Source organism: Terrapene carolina, unplaced genomic scaffold (assembly GCF_002925995.2).
Source record: "Terrapene carolina triunguis isolate 2854851 unplaced genomic scaffold, T_m_triunguis-2.0 Scaffold183, whole genome shotgun sequence".
Taxonomy (NCBI): domain Eukaryota; kingdom Metazoa; phylum Chordata; order Testudines; family Emydidae; genus Terrapene; species Terrapene triunguis.
In genome coordinates, this window is record NW_020664534.1 from 2,956,760 (window position 1) to 2,975,400 (window position 18,641).

Consider the following 18,641-nt stretch of genomic DNA (forward strand, 5'->3'; position numbering starts at 1 on the left):
AAGGATGAATTCAAACTGGAACAGGTACAGAGAAGGGCTATTAGGATGATCCGAGGAATGGAAAACCTGTCTTATGAAAGGAGACTAAAGAGCGTGGCTTGTTTAGCCTAACCAAAAGAAGGCTGAGGAGAGATATGATTGCTCTCTCTAAATATATCAGAGGGATAAATACCAGGGAGGGAGAGGAATTATTTAAGCTCAGTACCAGTGTGGACAAAAGAACAAATGGATATAAACTGGCCATCAGGAAGTTTAGACTTGATATTCAACGAAGGTTTCTAACCATCAGAGGAGTGAAGTTCTGGAATAGCCTTCCAAGGGGAGCAGTGGAGGCAAAAGATATATCTGGCTTCAAGACTAAGCTTGATAAGTTTATGGAAGGGATGGTATGATGGGACAGCCTAATTTTGGCAATTAATTGATCTTTGACTATTAGCAGTAAATATGCCCAATGGCCTGTGATGGGACACTAGATAGGGTGGGATCTGAGTTACTACAGAGAATTCTTTCCTGGTGTCCAGCTGGTGAGTCTTGCCCACATGCTCAGGGTTTAGCTGATAGCCATATTTGGGGTCGGGAAGGAATTTTCCTCCAGGGCAGATTGGCAGAGGCCCTGGGGTTTTTTTGCCTTCCTCTGCAACGTGGGGCATGGGTCACTTGCTGGAGGATTCTCTGCACCTTGAAGTCTTTAAACCAGAAGTTGAGGACTTCAATAGCTCAGACATAGGTTAGGGGGTTGATACAGGAGTGGGTGGGTGAGATTCTGTGGCCTGCGTTGTGCAGGAGGTCAGACTAGAAGATAATAATGGTCCCTTCTGACCTTAAAGTCTATGAGTCACATGTGATGTTCATTCTTTTAAAAAGCTAGTAAACAAAAAGTATCAATACCATACACTAATTGTAAAAACTCAGACATTTCTTTGTATTTACAAAAGGCTATAAGATAAAGATACAATTAAGATATCTAAGTTTAGCAATACTCTCAGATAATATGAAAATATTTGTGCAAACTTAAGGATCATCTTCAGTGACTTATACTTTTTTAATTATTTACCTTTCTGGCTGAAATTTCGTAGTGTTCTCTCAAGTCTGAATCCTTTTGAAAAATTTTAACCAAAATGGTTTGGCTATTTTGAAGCTTTAAGAGTGAAAAAATACTGCATTTCTCGCTAAAGAAATTGGAATTTTGCAGGGATATAGCTTCTGTATTACAAACATGCCTTTAAATGGTTTAATGAAAATTGGTTGTGCTTTGTGAAAGCTAAGGGTTTGGAAGTGTTCGTGCATTGGGTTGTGATGCGATCTAAGTCTGTCAGCATACCTGCACATACATATTCAGTTTAGGAAAGTTCATAGGCAGTGTTATGCTTTTCTTCTATGATTAGAGAAAGTGCATGGGGAAGACAGGGCACTACAGGAATTCTGCTTTCTTCCATATTATGATGTGCCTGGAATCAGAGAGGTTTCTGCCTCGTGGATTGCACATACTACGCAATACAGAGTATTCTTCTGCTGTTTAGCAAATATGGAATGTGGTGGACTTGGTTTCTTTCTTTTTCTTTTTAAAAGCCATAAGGAATTCCATATAAAGAAACTATTTAAAGAATATAGAGGATACAAAGCAAACAATTCAGTCAAAACTTGGCTGAGCCTCAGAGAAGCTTCTAAGACCCCATTCAGGAGGATATAACCACAGTTTTTTGACATTTTTAGGTGCTTGAGACTGATTTTTCAACTTTAACACAAGTTTCTCACTCAAAATTAATACATTTTAGAGCATCTTTAAACCTACAAGTATTTGATTTGCAACATGAATATTGTGGCATATCCTGCTCAGTGCTACTACTGAAAATTAGAAGTGGTTACATTTTGTGCAGACAGTAAGACTCCCATCTCAGATTTTTCACTCTCCGTCATTCCTCCACATAAAGTCAGGGAGGCAACCTGCAAATACTGCATGACTGGTTGTATCAGAATATAGACTGTCCAGTCCCCTTCACCTGATAGTATATTATGAAAGAAGACAAAAGTGGTGGCATGCCACAGAGAGGAAATCAAGCATCCCATAATCCTCCAAAAGAGATGCAATCAAAATATATGCATTTTATCAGCTTGTTCTTTTAATCTGAATACACTGCCAAAAGTTTATATTTGTGTCCAACATATGTAGTTTTAATTCTCATGTAGGTCTATTTTTAATTAAAAGTTATGCAAATTCTTGGTTCTATTTACAGTGCAGATCTAATCTCTACTGCAATTGGTTTTCAACAGTTGCAATTTTTTTTTTTTCCATTTTTCAGAGGCTCAGCGAGGGTATGTGCCAAGATGGGCTTATTGTAGGTTGACAGATAAGGCAATCCCATGAGACATGTCAAGAATGAATGACTGGGAAAGTTTCACACTGCTGGGCTGCTAATATACATGTGGTTTAGCTACTTTATCATTACAAGGTAATTGAAAGCAGAAGGAAATAATGAAACAAATCACCTGATCTAGCATAAACAGAGGCACCAAAAAATAATAGCTGGCAGAACAGGGAATTCCCAAGATCATTCAGGTGCAGTTCTACTGCTAGTATCTTGTGAGAACTCTTGCATCTAGAAAGGAAAACCAAATACGGGCCCAATTTATACATTTGGAACACTAACAGATCCACTTATTTATAATGAAGTTGCTGTAAGATGAAAAGGAGAAGTTGTTTTCCAAGGGGAAGAATGGCCACTTAAAGTCTCTTCAAACTGGTGCTGTTTATCTGCAATCAAGATTTGCCAAAACCATTCTGAAACAGCAGTCAACGTCTAGCTGCTCTTGGCTGGAGACATTCAAAAGAATGTTTCTCTTCTTTGTGAAGATTTAGTACTGGTGAAATTGTATGTAATCACACAAAAATGTATGGTAGGGGAATGATCTTCCCAGGCCCAGAATGGGTCAGAGTGTCTTTGGTTCTTAAGTGCTGCTATGCAGAAATTACTAAAAATAAAGAAATCACACATGAAATTCAATGTTTATTGCCTCTCAAAGAATCCATCTAAAAACTGTTCCCTTGTCAAGTAAAACGATGGTTCTCTTAACTGCCAGCCCTGTAAACCCTGGGACCTGAAAGTCACCAATTGAAAAAAAAGTTTTCTGCATCTAGAGCTTAGTTTCACTCTTGGCTTTGACAGATTATCTGTGACTTTTTGCAAGTCAAGTAACCTCTCCAACTCTATTTTTCTCATCTGTAACATGGTACTTCCTGCATCACATATGCACTTAGGTTTAATTCATAAATGTGTAAAATGCTTTGAGATCCTTAGATGGAAGGCAACATAGTAGTGGCACGCTTTGCATACAGCCCGAAGTTCCAGTATGTTTATGTGCATCCTGGCTTCTCACACAGTTCAGGTGCCTTGTGTCATGTGATCTCCCATGTAGGTGCCCATGCCTGTGAGTGACGCATCCGTTACGACTCTTACTCGGCGAGGATGGAAGGAAGGGCATCCTGGAGCAGACTCGTAGCGAGCCTATCTACCCTCAAAGTGATGTGATTACCTCCAGTGGTACATTGAGTATGGTGTCCATGGGTTGGTGCATAGAGAAGTAGACTCTTCGCAACCATAGTTGTAGGCAGCAAGGCACAGACAAGCGAAGAACATGATGTACATACATACTGCCATGTGCTCTAGGAGGGACAGATAGGTCCTGGCTGAGACCGAAGGGTTGATCTGGTCCAGTAGGCTCTGGAACCTGTCCCTTGGCAGATAAGCCCATGCAGAGCCCATGTTGATGCATGCTCCTATGAATTCCAGGGACAATGTAGGATGCAAAGTTGATTTTTCGATGTTGATGCTCATCACCACTAGGGATGAGAGGAGGAGAAGAAGCTGGGACATTGATTCTCGAGCTTCCTCCTTGGATTGCATTGCCAGCAGCCAGTCATCTAGATCAGTGGTTGTCAACCAAAGGTACGTACATCCCTGGGGGTACGCAGAAGTCTTCCAGGGGGTACATCAACTCATCTAGATATTTGCCTCTTTTTACAACAAGCTACATAAAATGCACTAGAGAAGTCAGTACAAACTAAAATGTCATACAGACAATTACTTGTTTATTCTGCTCTATATACTATACAGTACACTGAAATGGAAGTACAATATTTATATTCCAATTGATTTATTTTAGGGCTGTCCATTAATTGCAGTTAGCTCATGTGATTAACTCAAAAAAATTAATCGCAATTTAAAAAATTAATTAGGATTAATTGCCGTTTTAATCGCACTGTTAAACAATAGAATACCAATTGAAATGTATTAAATATTTTTGGATATTTTTCTACATTTTCAAATATATTGATTTCTATTACAACACAGAATACAAAGTGTACAGTGCTCACTTTATATTATTTTTATTACAAATATTTGCACTGTAAAAAACAAAAGAAATAGTATTTTTCAATTCACCTCATACATGTACTGTAGCGCAATCTCTTTATCGTGAGAGTGCAACTTACAAATGTCGTTTTGTTTTTTAGTGCAGTTATGTAACAAAAAAACAAAAAAAAAACAAGTCCACTCAGTCTTATTTCTGGTTCAGCCAATTGCTAAGACAAACAAGTTTGTTTACATTTATGGGAGATAATGCTGCCCCGTTCTTATTTACAATGTCACCAGAAAGTCAGAACAGGCGTTCATATGGGACTTTTGTAGCCGGCATTGCAAGGTCTTTATGTGCCAGATATGCTAAACATTCATATGCCCCTTCATGCTTCGGCCCCCATTCCAGAGGACATGATTCCATGCTGATGATGCTCATTAAAAAAAGAATGTGTTAATTAAATTTGTGACTGAACGCCTTGGGTGAGAATTGTATGTCTCCGGCTCTGTTTTACCCGCATTCTGCCATATATTTCATGTTATAGCAATCTCGGATCATAACTCAGCACATGTTCGTTTTAAGAACACTTTCGCTGCAGATTTGACAAAAAGCAAAGAAGGTACCAATGAGAGATTTCTAAAGATAGCTACAGCACCTGACCCAAGGTTTAAGAATCTGAAGTGCCTTCCAAAATCTGAGCGGGACGAGGTGTGGAGCATGCTTTCAGAAGTCTTAAAAGAGCAACACTCCGATGCAGAAACTACAGAACCCGAACCACCAAAAAAGAAAATCAACCTTCTGCTGGTGGCATCTGAATCAGAGAATGAAAATGAATATATATTGGTCCGCACTGCTTTGGATTGTTGTCGAGCAGAACCTGCCATCAGCATGGACACATGTCCTCTGGAATTTTGGTTGAAGCATGAAGGGACATATGAATCTTAATTTTTTTAATCATGCGATTAATCACGATTAATTTTTGTACTCGCTTGACAGCCCCTAATTTATTTTATAATTATATGGTAATAATGAGAAAGTAAGCAATTTTTCAGTAATACTGTGCTCTGACACACTTGTATTTTTAGGTCTGATTTTGTAAGCAAGTTGTTTTTAAGTGAGGTGAGACTTGGCGTATGCAAGACAAATCAGACTCCTGGAAATTGGAACAGTAGTCTGGAAAGGTTGAGACAGGGTAAGACAAGGACTCCTTGACGTCAGAGGTGAGTCGCTACCACAGAGAAACCCTTTGTGAAAGCTCTCAGGGGAAGCGGTAAGCTCAAGTGTCAATGGTCCATCTTGAACCTCAGGAACTGCCTGTGAGTCAGAGGTATGTAGATATAGAAGTAGGCATCTTGCATACAGAAAGCCGTAAACCACATGCCTTTTTCTAATGAAGAAATGATGGCCGCAAGCATGACCATGAGGAATTTTGGCTTGTGAATTGAATGGTTGAGGCGTTGGAGATCCAAGGTTGGTCTCCATCCCCCTTTCTTCTTGGGTACCAGGAAGTAGTTGGAATAGAACCCTGTGCCCTGAAAGGCTGCAGGGAGTAGTTTCACCATTCCTCCTGCAGAAGGGAATCCACCTCTAGGTTAAGAATACTGTCAGGACAGTGATCCTGGGGAAGGGATCAGGCAGGGGATGCACAATAGATTCAATGGTACAGCTGTGTCGAATAACGTCCAGGACCAACTTGTCCGTTGTTGTTGCTCTCTATGCTGGCAAAAGAATTTGAAACAACCCCCAAAAGGGGTGGTTTGTAGGAGTGTTGGTGTATGGAGTGATTGACGGCTCTCTAGTTGCATTTTTCACAATGACTAAGTGTGTTGTCCAGAGGTCTGCATTGCCGGAACAGGCAGATGGGTTCTGTGTACCTTAGGCCATTTCTGAGGAGGCTCACAGGCTCATTGATGTTAAGTGTGGAGTTATGTAGGTGTCAGGTGATAAAATTTTCACTTTGGAGCTAGTATATCGTAAGGTGGCTTTAGAGTCTTTCAGTAAGGAATCATCAGTCTTTTGTTTGGAAGAGGTGTGATTCACCAAAGGGAAGGTCTTCAATTGTATTTTGTACCTCTCTAGGGAAACCTGAGGAACGTAACCAGGATTTCCCCCTCATGACGACTCCAGCCAATACTCAGGAGGACGTGTCTGCTGAATCAAATGTAGCCTGAAGTATTAACCTGGTGACCAACTTGCCTTCCTGTAAAACTGCTTGGAATCAGGAATGATCCTACTGAGGTAATTTATCTGCAAGCTCTGCCATCCATCCATAGTTTATAAAGTCATACTTGGCCATAAGTGCCAAGTAGTTAGAGATCTGGAACCGTAGTCCAGTTGAAGAGACCTTTCGAGCCATAAGGTCCAGCCTCTTGCCCTCCTTGTGTGTCAGGCTGGAGTGTGGATGCTGCTGTTTGGTCCACTCCGACACAGCCTGGATCACCAGGGAGTTAGGTGGAGGGTCTGAGAATAAAAACTCAAATGCTTTGTGGGGACATAGTACCTTTGGTCAGTCCCCTTTGGGGTGAGGGTGCATGTGCCTGGGGTATGCCATATGGTGCATGCTGGTTGAAGAATGGCATAGTTGATTGGTAAAGCCACCGTTGCCTGTACTGTTGCATGCAGATTAATGTCTAGTAACCAGTGCTGACCGTCCTGCACCTCTTCTAGTGGGCTCTCAAGAGCATTGGCTATCCTTCATAATAGCTCTTGAAACTGACAATAGTCCTCTGGTGGGGAAGAGGGTGTTGATGACAGCCACATCTAGGGACAATGAAGGGAATCTCTCCGGATCCGTCGGCACCGGGCTGACTGGTGCATCATATAACCGCAGTTCCGAGCGTCTACTCAACGAAGGATCAGGTGGCGAAACAGGAGAGTCCTCCCATGCTGAACAAGATGGTTCCGAAGGCAAATATTGAGGGCCATAAGCTCCAATATGGCCAACCTGGTTGACTCTTCTGCAGTTGCATCAGTGCCCAAGGAGCCGGATACCTGTGCTCCTTGACTGCAGTAAAGAAGGAAACTGCCACAGTGCCACCACAACCCTGAGGTAGTCATGTCTCCAGAACGGAAACAGTCCGGACCATGTCAAACATCCGAATCCTCAGACTCAGAGCAACTGGAGCCCTGCACACATGGTGGTGCCAACGGAGCCATCAGAACGGGATGCATTAAAGAGGTATGGCCAGCAGGTGGTAGATCTAACACAGGACATGAGCAGGTGAGTGCAATGGAACACGCAGAGACCTCTCTCTTTCCAGGGCAAACTGTTTATGCGGTCTGGGAGCACTTCCAAGTCTCCCCGGAGTCAATGGTACCCAGCTATGGACAGAAACAGGACTGGTAAAGGGATCTGTCTCAGGACTGAAGATTCACGGGACGCCAGGGGAGCCAAAACAGAAGGGGTACATGGTTCTGGAACTGGGACCAGCAGATCCAGCGAATGGTGCAGCCTTTTGTCATTCTCATGGGCATTGGAATGCATCGCTCCTCCATGGCCGGAACTCGTGGATGGTGCACCATGTTTCTTGTATCTGGAGGAAAACTTACTGCCATGCTTATGTGCAAGCTTTCGTGGCTCATGGCTAGGCCTTGGCGTGGGGTCTATAGCACTGTTACTGATGGAGCCTGATAGAGGCGCTGCAATAGGGGGAGCACTCTTAAGATTGTTCAGACCAATGTACGGGGGGGTTCCCCTGCCAGGATCTGACTGTCGCCTGATTGCGGTACCCATGAGGTTCTTTTTCAGGCAGAGAGCTTAGCCCTCAGTGGAATACAATAGGGACCATCACTCAAAGAAGAAGGATTGTCTGAATATTCCAAGCACCAAGGAGATGACTCACAATGGTCACCTAATCATTTTGCTTAAAGGTGACTTAGGGACAATGGCTCTGTCCCACTCCTCTCCTCAAACAGCCTACAAAACTGGTTTGACTAGGGGGACCAAAGCCCGTGAACATGTGAAGAAATCTTTTGGAAAACAACCTTGCAGGGTTTAAAAGGGAAATTTCAGTGAGGCAGACAGAACACCAACTGAAACACGCTCAGTCATTAGGAACCCACCATGGTATCTGAAGAATGTAAGCCTGTCTAGGATGCCATTATGGAATAGTAGAATATCAGGTAAGAGAGAAATGCATACAGAATGTTTTAAAATCCTTTTCTCTTTAATGCTTTATTCCAACTGCTTAATCAAAATTCTTTAAGTAGGTTGTTGGTCTAGATCATGGGTCATACCCAACTGAACCTGCAGGGTGACAAGCGGTTGGTATACATGGGATAGTGTATGCAAGTGCTGCTGGTCTGAGAGTGGCAGAATTGTGAAATTCCAAACAAGCAAAAATGGGCTAAAGACCCAAGATGTGAGGTGCGTGCACTTAGAGACCAGAAAGTAGACAGAGATTTAGTTGGCCCTATAACCGGGATACAGACTTGTCTGGATTTGCATAAAATAATTCAATAAAATCACAACCACGTTAGATTGTCTGAGTTCAACTAGACCAATTGCATGACACTGCCATTGAGGACCAAAAGGTGCGTTTAACTCAATATATTGTAGTAAATAAGATGCCTCCATTAAGTTTTGGTTTGGTATTAAATTCTAGAAAGGGTTTATGCTATTTGGAATGATGATTTGTGCATAGTAAACAGCTTTGATCGGAGAGGCATCTTCTACAGTGCAACTTGTCTCAGAGTATTTGCTTCGAAAACTTTAGAGACTTGCAGATCCAACATACAAAATATTGCAGTAATTAGACTAATGGACAAGAAAGGAAAAATTGTAACATTCCAAGATACGGTCTCTCTTCATTTTACTCAGGGGCAGGAATGGGGAAGAGGGTCTGATTTAATATTACTTCATGGTACAATATTTGGCTAATAATTGAATTATAGAAATTAGAAAACCTCAAGTTTTAAGCCAATGTGAAAAAAAGTCTTCAGAACTTACATTGACTTTGAAGCTTTGTACTGAGCCATCCAAAAAGTGGACATTACAGATGATCTCTGATCGGGTTCTCTCTTTTGGTAGTTCTGATGCTCGTATATTATTTATCCTCCCACCTAATGCTCGTAACCGGGAGTTCATAACTATTGCTGAATAACCTGTAAAACAAAAAAGCATATTTGGTACATTCCTTAAGATACACTAAAGAGAACAGTTTCATCCATACTTTTCAGAGAATCACACAAACATACAACCCCCCACAACAAAGCAAGGCCCTGAATTACACACAAATGTTACACTAGTTCAACTAAAATGTGTTTAAAAAACCATTTAGTTAAGCCTGTGCAGATCCCTTATATAGGCCAATTGTACACTAATAAAAGTTAGCTATGCAAGCCAATTATAATGAAAGTGTGTCCATACAGGGGCTTGCACAATTTTTAAACCAACTGTAGTTAAACCAGTATAAGTTGTTTGGACCAGTCTTATGTAATTACCTTAATTTTATAACAGGAATGTACACTCACTCTACATTACACAAAATGATTGATCTAAGCATTTAGAAAATGACCTTAGAAACCCTTTCTAATAAATTTGTTACACATATTCTGGAAGTATGGTTTGCAGAAACTCTACATTCTCTGTCCAAGTTTCATTCTACTCATTTAACTATTTTTTAGAATAAAATAAAAACTAAGTGAAAGCTTAGAGTTGTGTCACTCTTTCAAACAACATTTTGTTGCAGAAATGCAACAAATGATTATTCTTAAAGTACATGATTATAATTTTTTTCATAAGATTGAAAATATAGACTCAGTCAATATGAAGCCAAGACATTATGGCTACAGAGAACGCCCCCCACTCTGCCCCCACCTCCAAGATGGAAATAAGGTTTGGTTTCAAAATATTAAAAAAAAAGATACCCAGAACGGGCAATCTTATAGTTTGTACAAACCAAAAAAATAAATATGATACAGCAAGGGAGGGAGTAAAAAAGCAGTTACATACAGGGAATCTGTAAATATTTCAGCGAAGACAATCAAATCTCTTCACTACATCAGTTTACCAACTGGCAACACAGATTGCAAAACTGGTTGTCAACTCACACACCAGATAATTGTATAGGTTAATTACCAACATTACCAAAGTTATTAGAGATTAGTTACGAGAATACTTGTGAAGTGAATCCTCATTAGCCACCTGGGAAACATTCCAGAATTTTCTTTTTCTCAATTCTCCTCCAAAGGTTCAACTTGTTTTTCTTTTTTTTTAAGATCAGAAACTTTAAATTTTATACTAAAATTCTTGTAATAGGGTTGAATTGTCAGACATCTGTCCAAGGGATCAATGTTTAACTTTAATAGAAGTTTCATATAGGTCAAACACTTCTTTAAAAGCAAGTAGACAAATGAAAGTTAATTCACATTCATTCTGTTATATTGCTTAGCAAAGAAATGCTGAGTTAACCGAACACTGCATGGGCTCCTCTATAATGATTACCTGTTGCATCCCAGTTTCTTATGACTTCACCAATGAACAAACATGCATAAAGGAATATGGAGAAAACGGGGCAAGACAAAGCACACGGGAAAAAAGCACAGCACGGCCAAGAGACGCAAAATTTCATAACGTACTAATATGTAGAGAAAGACATGTAATTATTCATTTTTGCATAATATTATATATTTAAAACACTAGGACAATAACATCCTCCTCAAAAGAGAAGTCTGAGTCCTTAAAGTCATGCACACAAATATACAGGGGCTTGGTAGGATTAGATTTTTAATGGTAAATGTAAATTTCATCATACACACACTAATTGATTACAAATATTTTCATCAATGATCATAAAAATTTACAGTTAGATAATGTAAGAAAAATGCTGTTTGAGAACTGAGTGATTTAAGGATATTTACTCTGTATAATTTGACATGTGATGTTAACTATTTATGTTTTAACAATTATAAAGCTTTAACTTTAACTCAACATCATTAAACATTGGCGGACCCTCCCCTCAATAATTTCCTCCAACTGTGAAAATTTAAATTGATCAAATGAAAAAACAAACATTGATATTGTTCACTGACATTATTTTAAAAAATCAAATTCTGCCAAATCTAAATATATGCTATGTCAGTTCTCAAATATTTATTCTTTATTAGCAAATTTACAGTTGATGTTTGTATATTTTGTAACATCAAGACCCATTTATAAATTAGTCAGACTCAATTCCTTATCCAGCATGCTGATTTTCACTGTTAAAGGGCAATGCTTCCTTCATCATCATAGTGAAACAAATACAAAAATAAATCCTTTGCCATTTCTCATAGTCATTTTTAAGTGCAATATGGAAAATTACTTCTCTAAAGTATTACAGATCCAGTTCTTACTTTGAAAATGCTGTTTTGAGAGATAATTAGTGTGTTTGTAACTAGTGTGTTAAATGAGATGTTTCTCATCCAGTGAGCACCATCTATTGTGTGGAATGAATGAGGCAGGGCTCTTGTCAAAAAACCAGTATGTAATCCTGGAATTAAAACTACCATAATGCATAAAGGGATGAATTATGGTTGCATGGGAACCTTAATTCTGGTATTTCTGAGTTCTAGACATCTTAACTTTCTTTTAACTTTTTTAAAATATATATATAATTCCCTAATAAAAAAAACCCTAAACTGAAAACACACATTCCATCATGTGGAACCATACTACCCCCCACGAGTCATCAACAGGGCTGAGACTTTAAATTCAAAGCACTGACCTCTTCCACTTGAATTCAGTAACTGGTAGCAGTAGTAGGCTATCATATTCCATAGACCAGCCATTAGATGAGAAAGAATCACATTTTCCTAGTGTGATTCACAGCTATTTGCTGGACAGCAGAGGCATTTTGAGACTAAGGAATCCTGGGGGTCAATTCCATGTTCAGGAGGGGAGTATGTTCTACTGTTTACAGACCCGTCTGCCCATGTGCCCCCACTCATCTCTGTGCCCCCCTCTGATCCTATGCCCACTCCCTCCCTTCATACTTCCTCTTCTCCCCTATGCTTTCCAGTCAGGATACCTGTGCTCCATCAGGGAGAACACAGAGCACACAAGAGTTTCCTGTTCTCAGTTCTGATGCCTGGTTCCCTTACTGCTGGGAAAAGTAAGCGAGGGGGGAAAAAAGGCCTGAGCAACCACAGCAGCCATGGAATGAAGGATGCTGAGTGCAGACAGTCTCTGGAGATTTTAGGTGCCAAATCCTAACAAGCCTCCACTAAGAATATGTGAATGTGATTTTCAGAGAGGCTTATAATCTGGTTAAATTTGCACCCGTTACTTATCTTTTTGAGCTCTCCATATTAGAGGTAATAGAGTAGCGTTTTACCAGTGATCAAGGGCTATTAGATTAAATTGGGTAAAACACAAGGTCCATGTAAATAAAAGCAAGAGTGGTATGATACATTTATTATAGAAAGAACTGTTTTATAACAGATAACTATGACAAAATAACCACAAATTCTTTACAGAACTAAACTGTACACAGTAGCATGAATAGTCCCATTCTAATTTCACAATGAAATCCTCTCTATCTCAGTGTGTCTAACAGATTATCTGGCTACCCTAAGCAATACTTCAGGCAAGTTTGCTAGACTGGTTTGCCTTATCAGAACATAGCTCCTGAGGATTCTGCAAGTTAGAGCTCTACATCTCCTCTCCTAAACGGTTGCCAACTTCCTCAAAATCCTTTCACCACCCTCAGTAATTTGTAGCTCACTGTCCGAACCTGAGGCGAAATTCCTTCTGAACCTTGCCACTAAAGAAAGTTTGTCAGAGATGGCATTAGAACTGACATTCCTTTTGTGTAGGATGACAGTGAAATGCCACTACTAAATTTTCCATAATATAGCTAGAATTCTGAGTGCCATCAAAGAGAATGTATAATGTCTCTTATGATCACTGAACTTTCAGGTGTCTCCTCAAATGAATCAGAATGAGCTTTTTCTATGCCACAAACCCATTAGTCACACTTCTTAAAGTATTTATAGAAGGTCCCTAGCAATTACAGGTGACACCTGTTTGGCTGCCCTATTTTGCTATTATGTGTATAATGTAAATTTTTGTGAGGCGCTTATAGTTAAGATAGATAAATTTATACTCTGCCTAACACTTTATGTTTATATTTGTTAGATATGCTTTGGTTTTATGCTGAATGCTCCAAATAATAAAACTGGGAAATTCAGCACAAGTGATATAAAGAATAACCAATCTGCACCGCGCTCATGACCCAAAAAATTCAAAATCCTTGAAGTCTATAACCACACACAGTCTTATGTACCAGCCAAATTAGTTCTGTGGGATCTATTCTATGTACATGGATAAAATATTCAGATTCTTGCACACTTTTATCTCTTTTCCCATGACAGATTACTGAGGGACATTTCACCATCTCTGGCGGATTCCCTCATCTTTCCACATAAAATTGGTTTAAAATGAACAATCAAAACAGGGCTGTACACAATATGAATTTGATTTTTATAAAAGTAGGGCTCAGTTATCGAATTGCCATAATGGATTAGAGCAACAATCCCTCCAATCAAGTATCCTGGATGCAACACCAGATGGTTCACAAAAAGGTGCAAGAATGCTGGCGTTGACAGTTATAAAATAACAGTCCACTGGGAAAGTTTCTTCTTAACCTCTTCTGAGCTTGTGTTATGCTTTAAAGCATGAAGGTTTATATCCTTTATCTTATCTAATATAACAGTGCATGTGCTCATTATCCATTTAAGAGGGGTTATTTTTTAATCCTAAATTCTTGGAATCGATACCTCCTGCCAATGAGTTCCAAACGCTAATGGCATAATGTAAACAAAGCATTTCCTTTTATTAATTTTAAGTTGTTAGTTTTTTCTTTCCCTGCAAGTTCTTCTCCTTCCCCTTTCCTTCCCTGAAAACAGCTCTTTTGAAAATATTTTTCTGCCTTTAAAATACTTTTATTTTTACATCCTTCTGGAATAAGCTAAACAGATTTATTTTATTATGCAAGCAGTTTTCTTTGCCTCACTCCTCCATAAATTATAACTGAATGTTAGACTGTTACAGATAGTATCCTTCACTCTACTCCAATTTAGAGGAATAGGAATGTTTATTTTCAAGTTCTACAACTAGCTAAATATCCCCTTTGCACTTTAATGCAAATAAGCATGCCTTTGAGGTTTCTATTGCCGGAATCAGAAAGAGGCCTCAGGTCAAGTTTTCACACTGGCCTATTGAAATATGGAGTAAAGCTAAAAAGTTACATAGCGATGTCAGAACTGATGAAGACTGGAGTTTCATCCAGTTTCAAGACAGGTAACTTTGGAGCACTTCTTATTACATTTGAAAAATAAAATGGAAACAGAAACCAAGATCAATTAACAGATTCTAGGACTGGAAGGGACCTCGAGAGGTTATCGAGTCCAGTCCCCTGCCCTCATGGCAGGACCAATACTGTCTAGACCAGGGGTAGGCAACCTATGGCACGCGTGCCGAAGGCGGCACACGAGCTGATTTTCAGTGGCACTCACACTGCCCGGGTCCTGGCCACCGGTCCGGGGAGCTCCGCATTTTAATTTAATTTTAAATGAAGCTTCTTAAATATTTTAAAAACCTTATTTACTTTACATGCAACAATCGTTTAGTTCTATATTATAGACTTATAGAAAGAGACCTTCTAAAATGTTAAAATGTTTTACTGGCACGCGAAAGCTTAAATCAGAGTGAATAAATGAAGACTCGGCACACCACTTCTGAAAGGTTGCTGACCCCTGGTCTAGACCATCCCTGATAGACATTTATCTAACCTACTCTTAAATATCTCCAGAGATGGAGATTCCACAACCTCCCTAGGCAATTTATTCCAGTGTTTAACCACCCTGACAGTTAGGAACTTTTTTCTAATGTCCAATCTAAACCTCCCTTGCTGCAGTTTAAGCCCATTGCCTCTTGTTCTATCCTTAGAGGCTAAGGTGAACAAGTTTTCTCCCTCCTCCTTATGACACCCTTTTAGATACCTGAAAACTGCTATCATGTCCCCTCTCAGTCTTCTCTTTTCCAAACTAAACAAACCCAATTCTTTCAGCCTTCCTTCATAGGTCATGTTCTCTAGACCTTTAATCATTCTTGTTGCTCTTCTCTGGACCCTCTCCAATTTCTCCACATCTTTCTTGAAATGCGGTACCCAGAACTGGACACAGTACTCCAGTTGAGGCCTAACCAGCGCAGAGTAGAGCGGAAGAATGACTTCTCGTGTCTTGCTCACAACACACCTGTTAATGCATCCCAGAATCATGTTTGCTTTTTTTGCAACAGCATCACACTGTTGACTCATATTTAGCTTGTTGTCCACTATAACCCCTAGATCCCTTTCTGCCATACTCCTTCCTAGACAGTCTCATCCCATTCTGTATGAGTGAAACTGATTCTTCCTTCCTAAGTGGAGCACTTTGCATTTGTCTTTATTAAACTTCATCCTGTTTACCTCAGACCATTTCTCCAATTTGTCCAAATCATTTTGAATTATGACCCTATCCTCCAAAGCAGTTGCAATCCCTCCCAGTTTGGTATCATCCGCAAACTTAATAAGCGTACTTTCTATGACAATATCTAAGTCGTTAATGAAGATATTGAACAGAGCCGGTCCCAAAACAGACCCCCACAGAACCCCACTTGTTATACCTTTCCAGCAGGATTGGGAACCATTAATAACTATTCTCTGAGTATGGTTATCCAGCCAGTTATGCACCCACCTTATAGCAGCCCCATCTAAGTTGTATTTGCCTAGTTTATCAATAAGAATATCATGCGAGACCATATCAAATGCCTTACTAAAGTCTAGGTATACCACATCCACCACTTCTCCCTTATCCACAAGACTCGTTATCCTATCAAAGAAAGCTATCAGATTGGTTTGAGATGATTTGTTCTTTACAAATCCATGCTGACTATTCCCTATCACCGTACCACCTTCCAAGTGTTTGCAGATGATTCCCTTAATTACTTGCTCCATTATCTTTCCTGGCACAGAAGTTAAACTAACTGGTCTGTAGCTTCCTGTTGGGTTGTTTTTATTTCCCTTTTTATAGATGGGCACTATATTTGCCCCTTTTCCAGTCTTCTGGAATCTCTCCTGTCTCTCATGATTTTCCAAAGATAATAGAGGCTCAGATACCTCCTCTATTAGCTCCTTGAGTATTCTACGATGCATTTCATCAGGCCCTGGTGACTTGCAGGCATCTAACTTTTCTAAGTGATTTTTAACTTGCTCTTTTTTTATTTTATCTGCTAAACCTACCCCCTTCCCATTAGCATTCACGTTAGGCATTTCTTCAGACTTCTCGGTGAAGACCGAAACAAAGAAGTCATTAAGCATCTCTGCCATTTCCAAGTTTCCTGTTACTGTTTCTCCCTCCTCACTGATCAATGGGCCTACCCTGTCCTTGGTCCTCCTCTTGCTTCTAATGTATTGATAAAAAGGCTTCTTGTTTCCCTTTATTCCTGTAGCTAGTTTGAGCTCATTTTGTGCCTTTGGTTTTCTAATCTTGCCCCTGCATTCCTGTGTTGTTTGCCTATATTCATCCTTTGTAATTTGTCAGAGTTTCCATTTTTTATATGACTCCTTTTTATTTTTTAGATTATGCAAGATCTCGTGGTTAAGCCAAGGTGGTCTTTTGCCACATTTTCTATCTTTCCTACCCAGTGGAATAGCTTGCTTTTGGGCCCTTAATAGTGTCCCTTTGAAAAACTGCCAACTCTCCTCAGTTGTTTTTCCCCTCAGTCTTGATTCCCATGGGACCTAACCTATCAGCTCTCTGAGCTTACCTAAATCCACCTTCCTGAAATCCATTGTCTCTATTTTGCTGTACTCCCTTCTACCCTTCCTTAGAATTGTGAACTCTATGATTTCATGATCACTTTCACCCAAGCTGCCTTCCACTTTCAAATTCTCAACAAGTTCCTCCCTATTTGTAAAAATCAAATCTAGAATAGCTTCCCCCCTAGTAGCTTTTTCAACCTTCTGAAATAAAAAATTGTCTGCAATGCAGTCCAAGAACTTATTGGATAGTCTGTGCCCCGCTGTGTTATTTACCCAACATATATCTGGATAGTTGAAGTCCCCCATCACCACCAAATCTTGGGCTTTGGATGATTTTGTTAGTTGTATAAAAAAAGCCACATCCACCTCTTCCACCTTGTTAGGTGGCCTATAGTAGACTCCTAGCATGACATCACCCTTGTTTTTTACCCCTTTTAGCCTAACCCAGAGACTCTCAACACTTCCGTCTCCTATGTCCATCTCCACCTCAGTCCAAGTGTGTACATTTTTAATATATAAGGCAACACCTCCTCCCTTTTCCCCCGTCTATCTTTCCTGAGCAAGCTGTACCCATCCATACCAACATTCCAATCATGTGTATTATCCCACCAAGTTTCGGTGATGCCAACAATGTCATAGTTGTATTTATGTATTAGCACTTCCAGTTCTTCTTGCTTATTACCCATACTTCTCGCATTTGTATATAGGCATCTAAGATACTGATTTGATCTTGCCTCCCAGTTTTGCCCTGACCCTCCTTTCTCTCTGCCATTTTAGCCCATGCTCCCTCTTGTTTCCGACCCATCTCCCAGGTCTCCATGTTCCCCACTTACCTGTGGGCTTTGCTCACCTGTCCCCGTCGAACCTAGTTTAAAGCCCTCCTCACTAGACTAGCCAGTCTGTGTCCAAATAGGGTCTTTCCCCTCCTCGAAAGATGAACGCCATCTCTGCCTAGCAGTCCTTCCTGGAATAGCATCCCGTGGTCGAGGAAGCCAAAGCCCTCCTGGCAACACCATCTTCGTAGCCAGGCATTCACCTCCACGATGCACCTGTCTCTGCCTGGGCCCCCTCCTTTGACAGGAAGGACTGAAGAGAATACCACCTGCGCTCCAAACTCCTTCACCCGTACTCCCAGAGCCATGTAGTCACTCTTGATCCGCTCAGTGTCACACCGCGCAGTATCATTTGTGCCCACATGGATGAGTAGCATGGGGTAATAGTCTGGATAATCCTCGACAATGCCTCCGTAACGTCTCGGATACGGGCCCCTGGCAGGCAGCATACCTCCCGAGATGAAATGTCAGGGCGACAGACGGGCGCCTCTGGGCGCCTCAGAAGAGAGTCTCCGACCACCACTACCCTACATTTCCTAGGGTAATTGAAAGCAGCAATCTTGTTTTTCAAATATAATTCAGTGGAACACCACATTGCTCATATTTATTGCACAAGAGCTATGCATTATATACTTTAAAAAATTCTGGTTCATCAGGTTGTCACCTTAAG

At 40.3% G+C, this 18,641-nt stretch overlaps 1 protein-coding gene across 2 annotated transcripts in view; it reads right to left on the reverse strand.

The window, feature by feature from the left end:
• The window catches only part of PTPN3 (protein tyrosine phosphatase non-receptor type 3), a 275,368-nt gene that overhangs the window by 193,691 nt on the left and 63,036 nt on the right, over positions 1-18,641 (reverse strand). For both annotated transcript variants that reach the window (XM_026654150.2, XM_026654149.2), the window contains exon 2: positions 9,302-9,456. In XM_026654150.2, coding sequence (XP_026509935.1) covers positions 9,302-9,439 — 138 coding nt within the window. In that variant the 5' untranslated portion in view covers positions 9,440-9,456. The remainder of the gene's footprint in view (positions 1-9,301; positions 9,457-18,641) is intronic.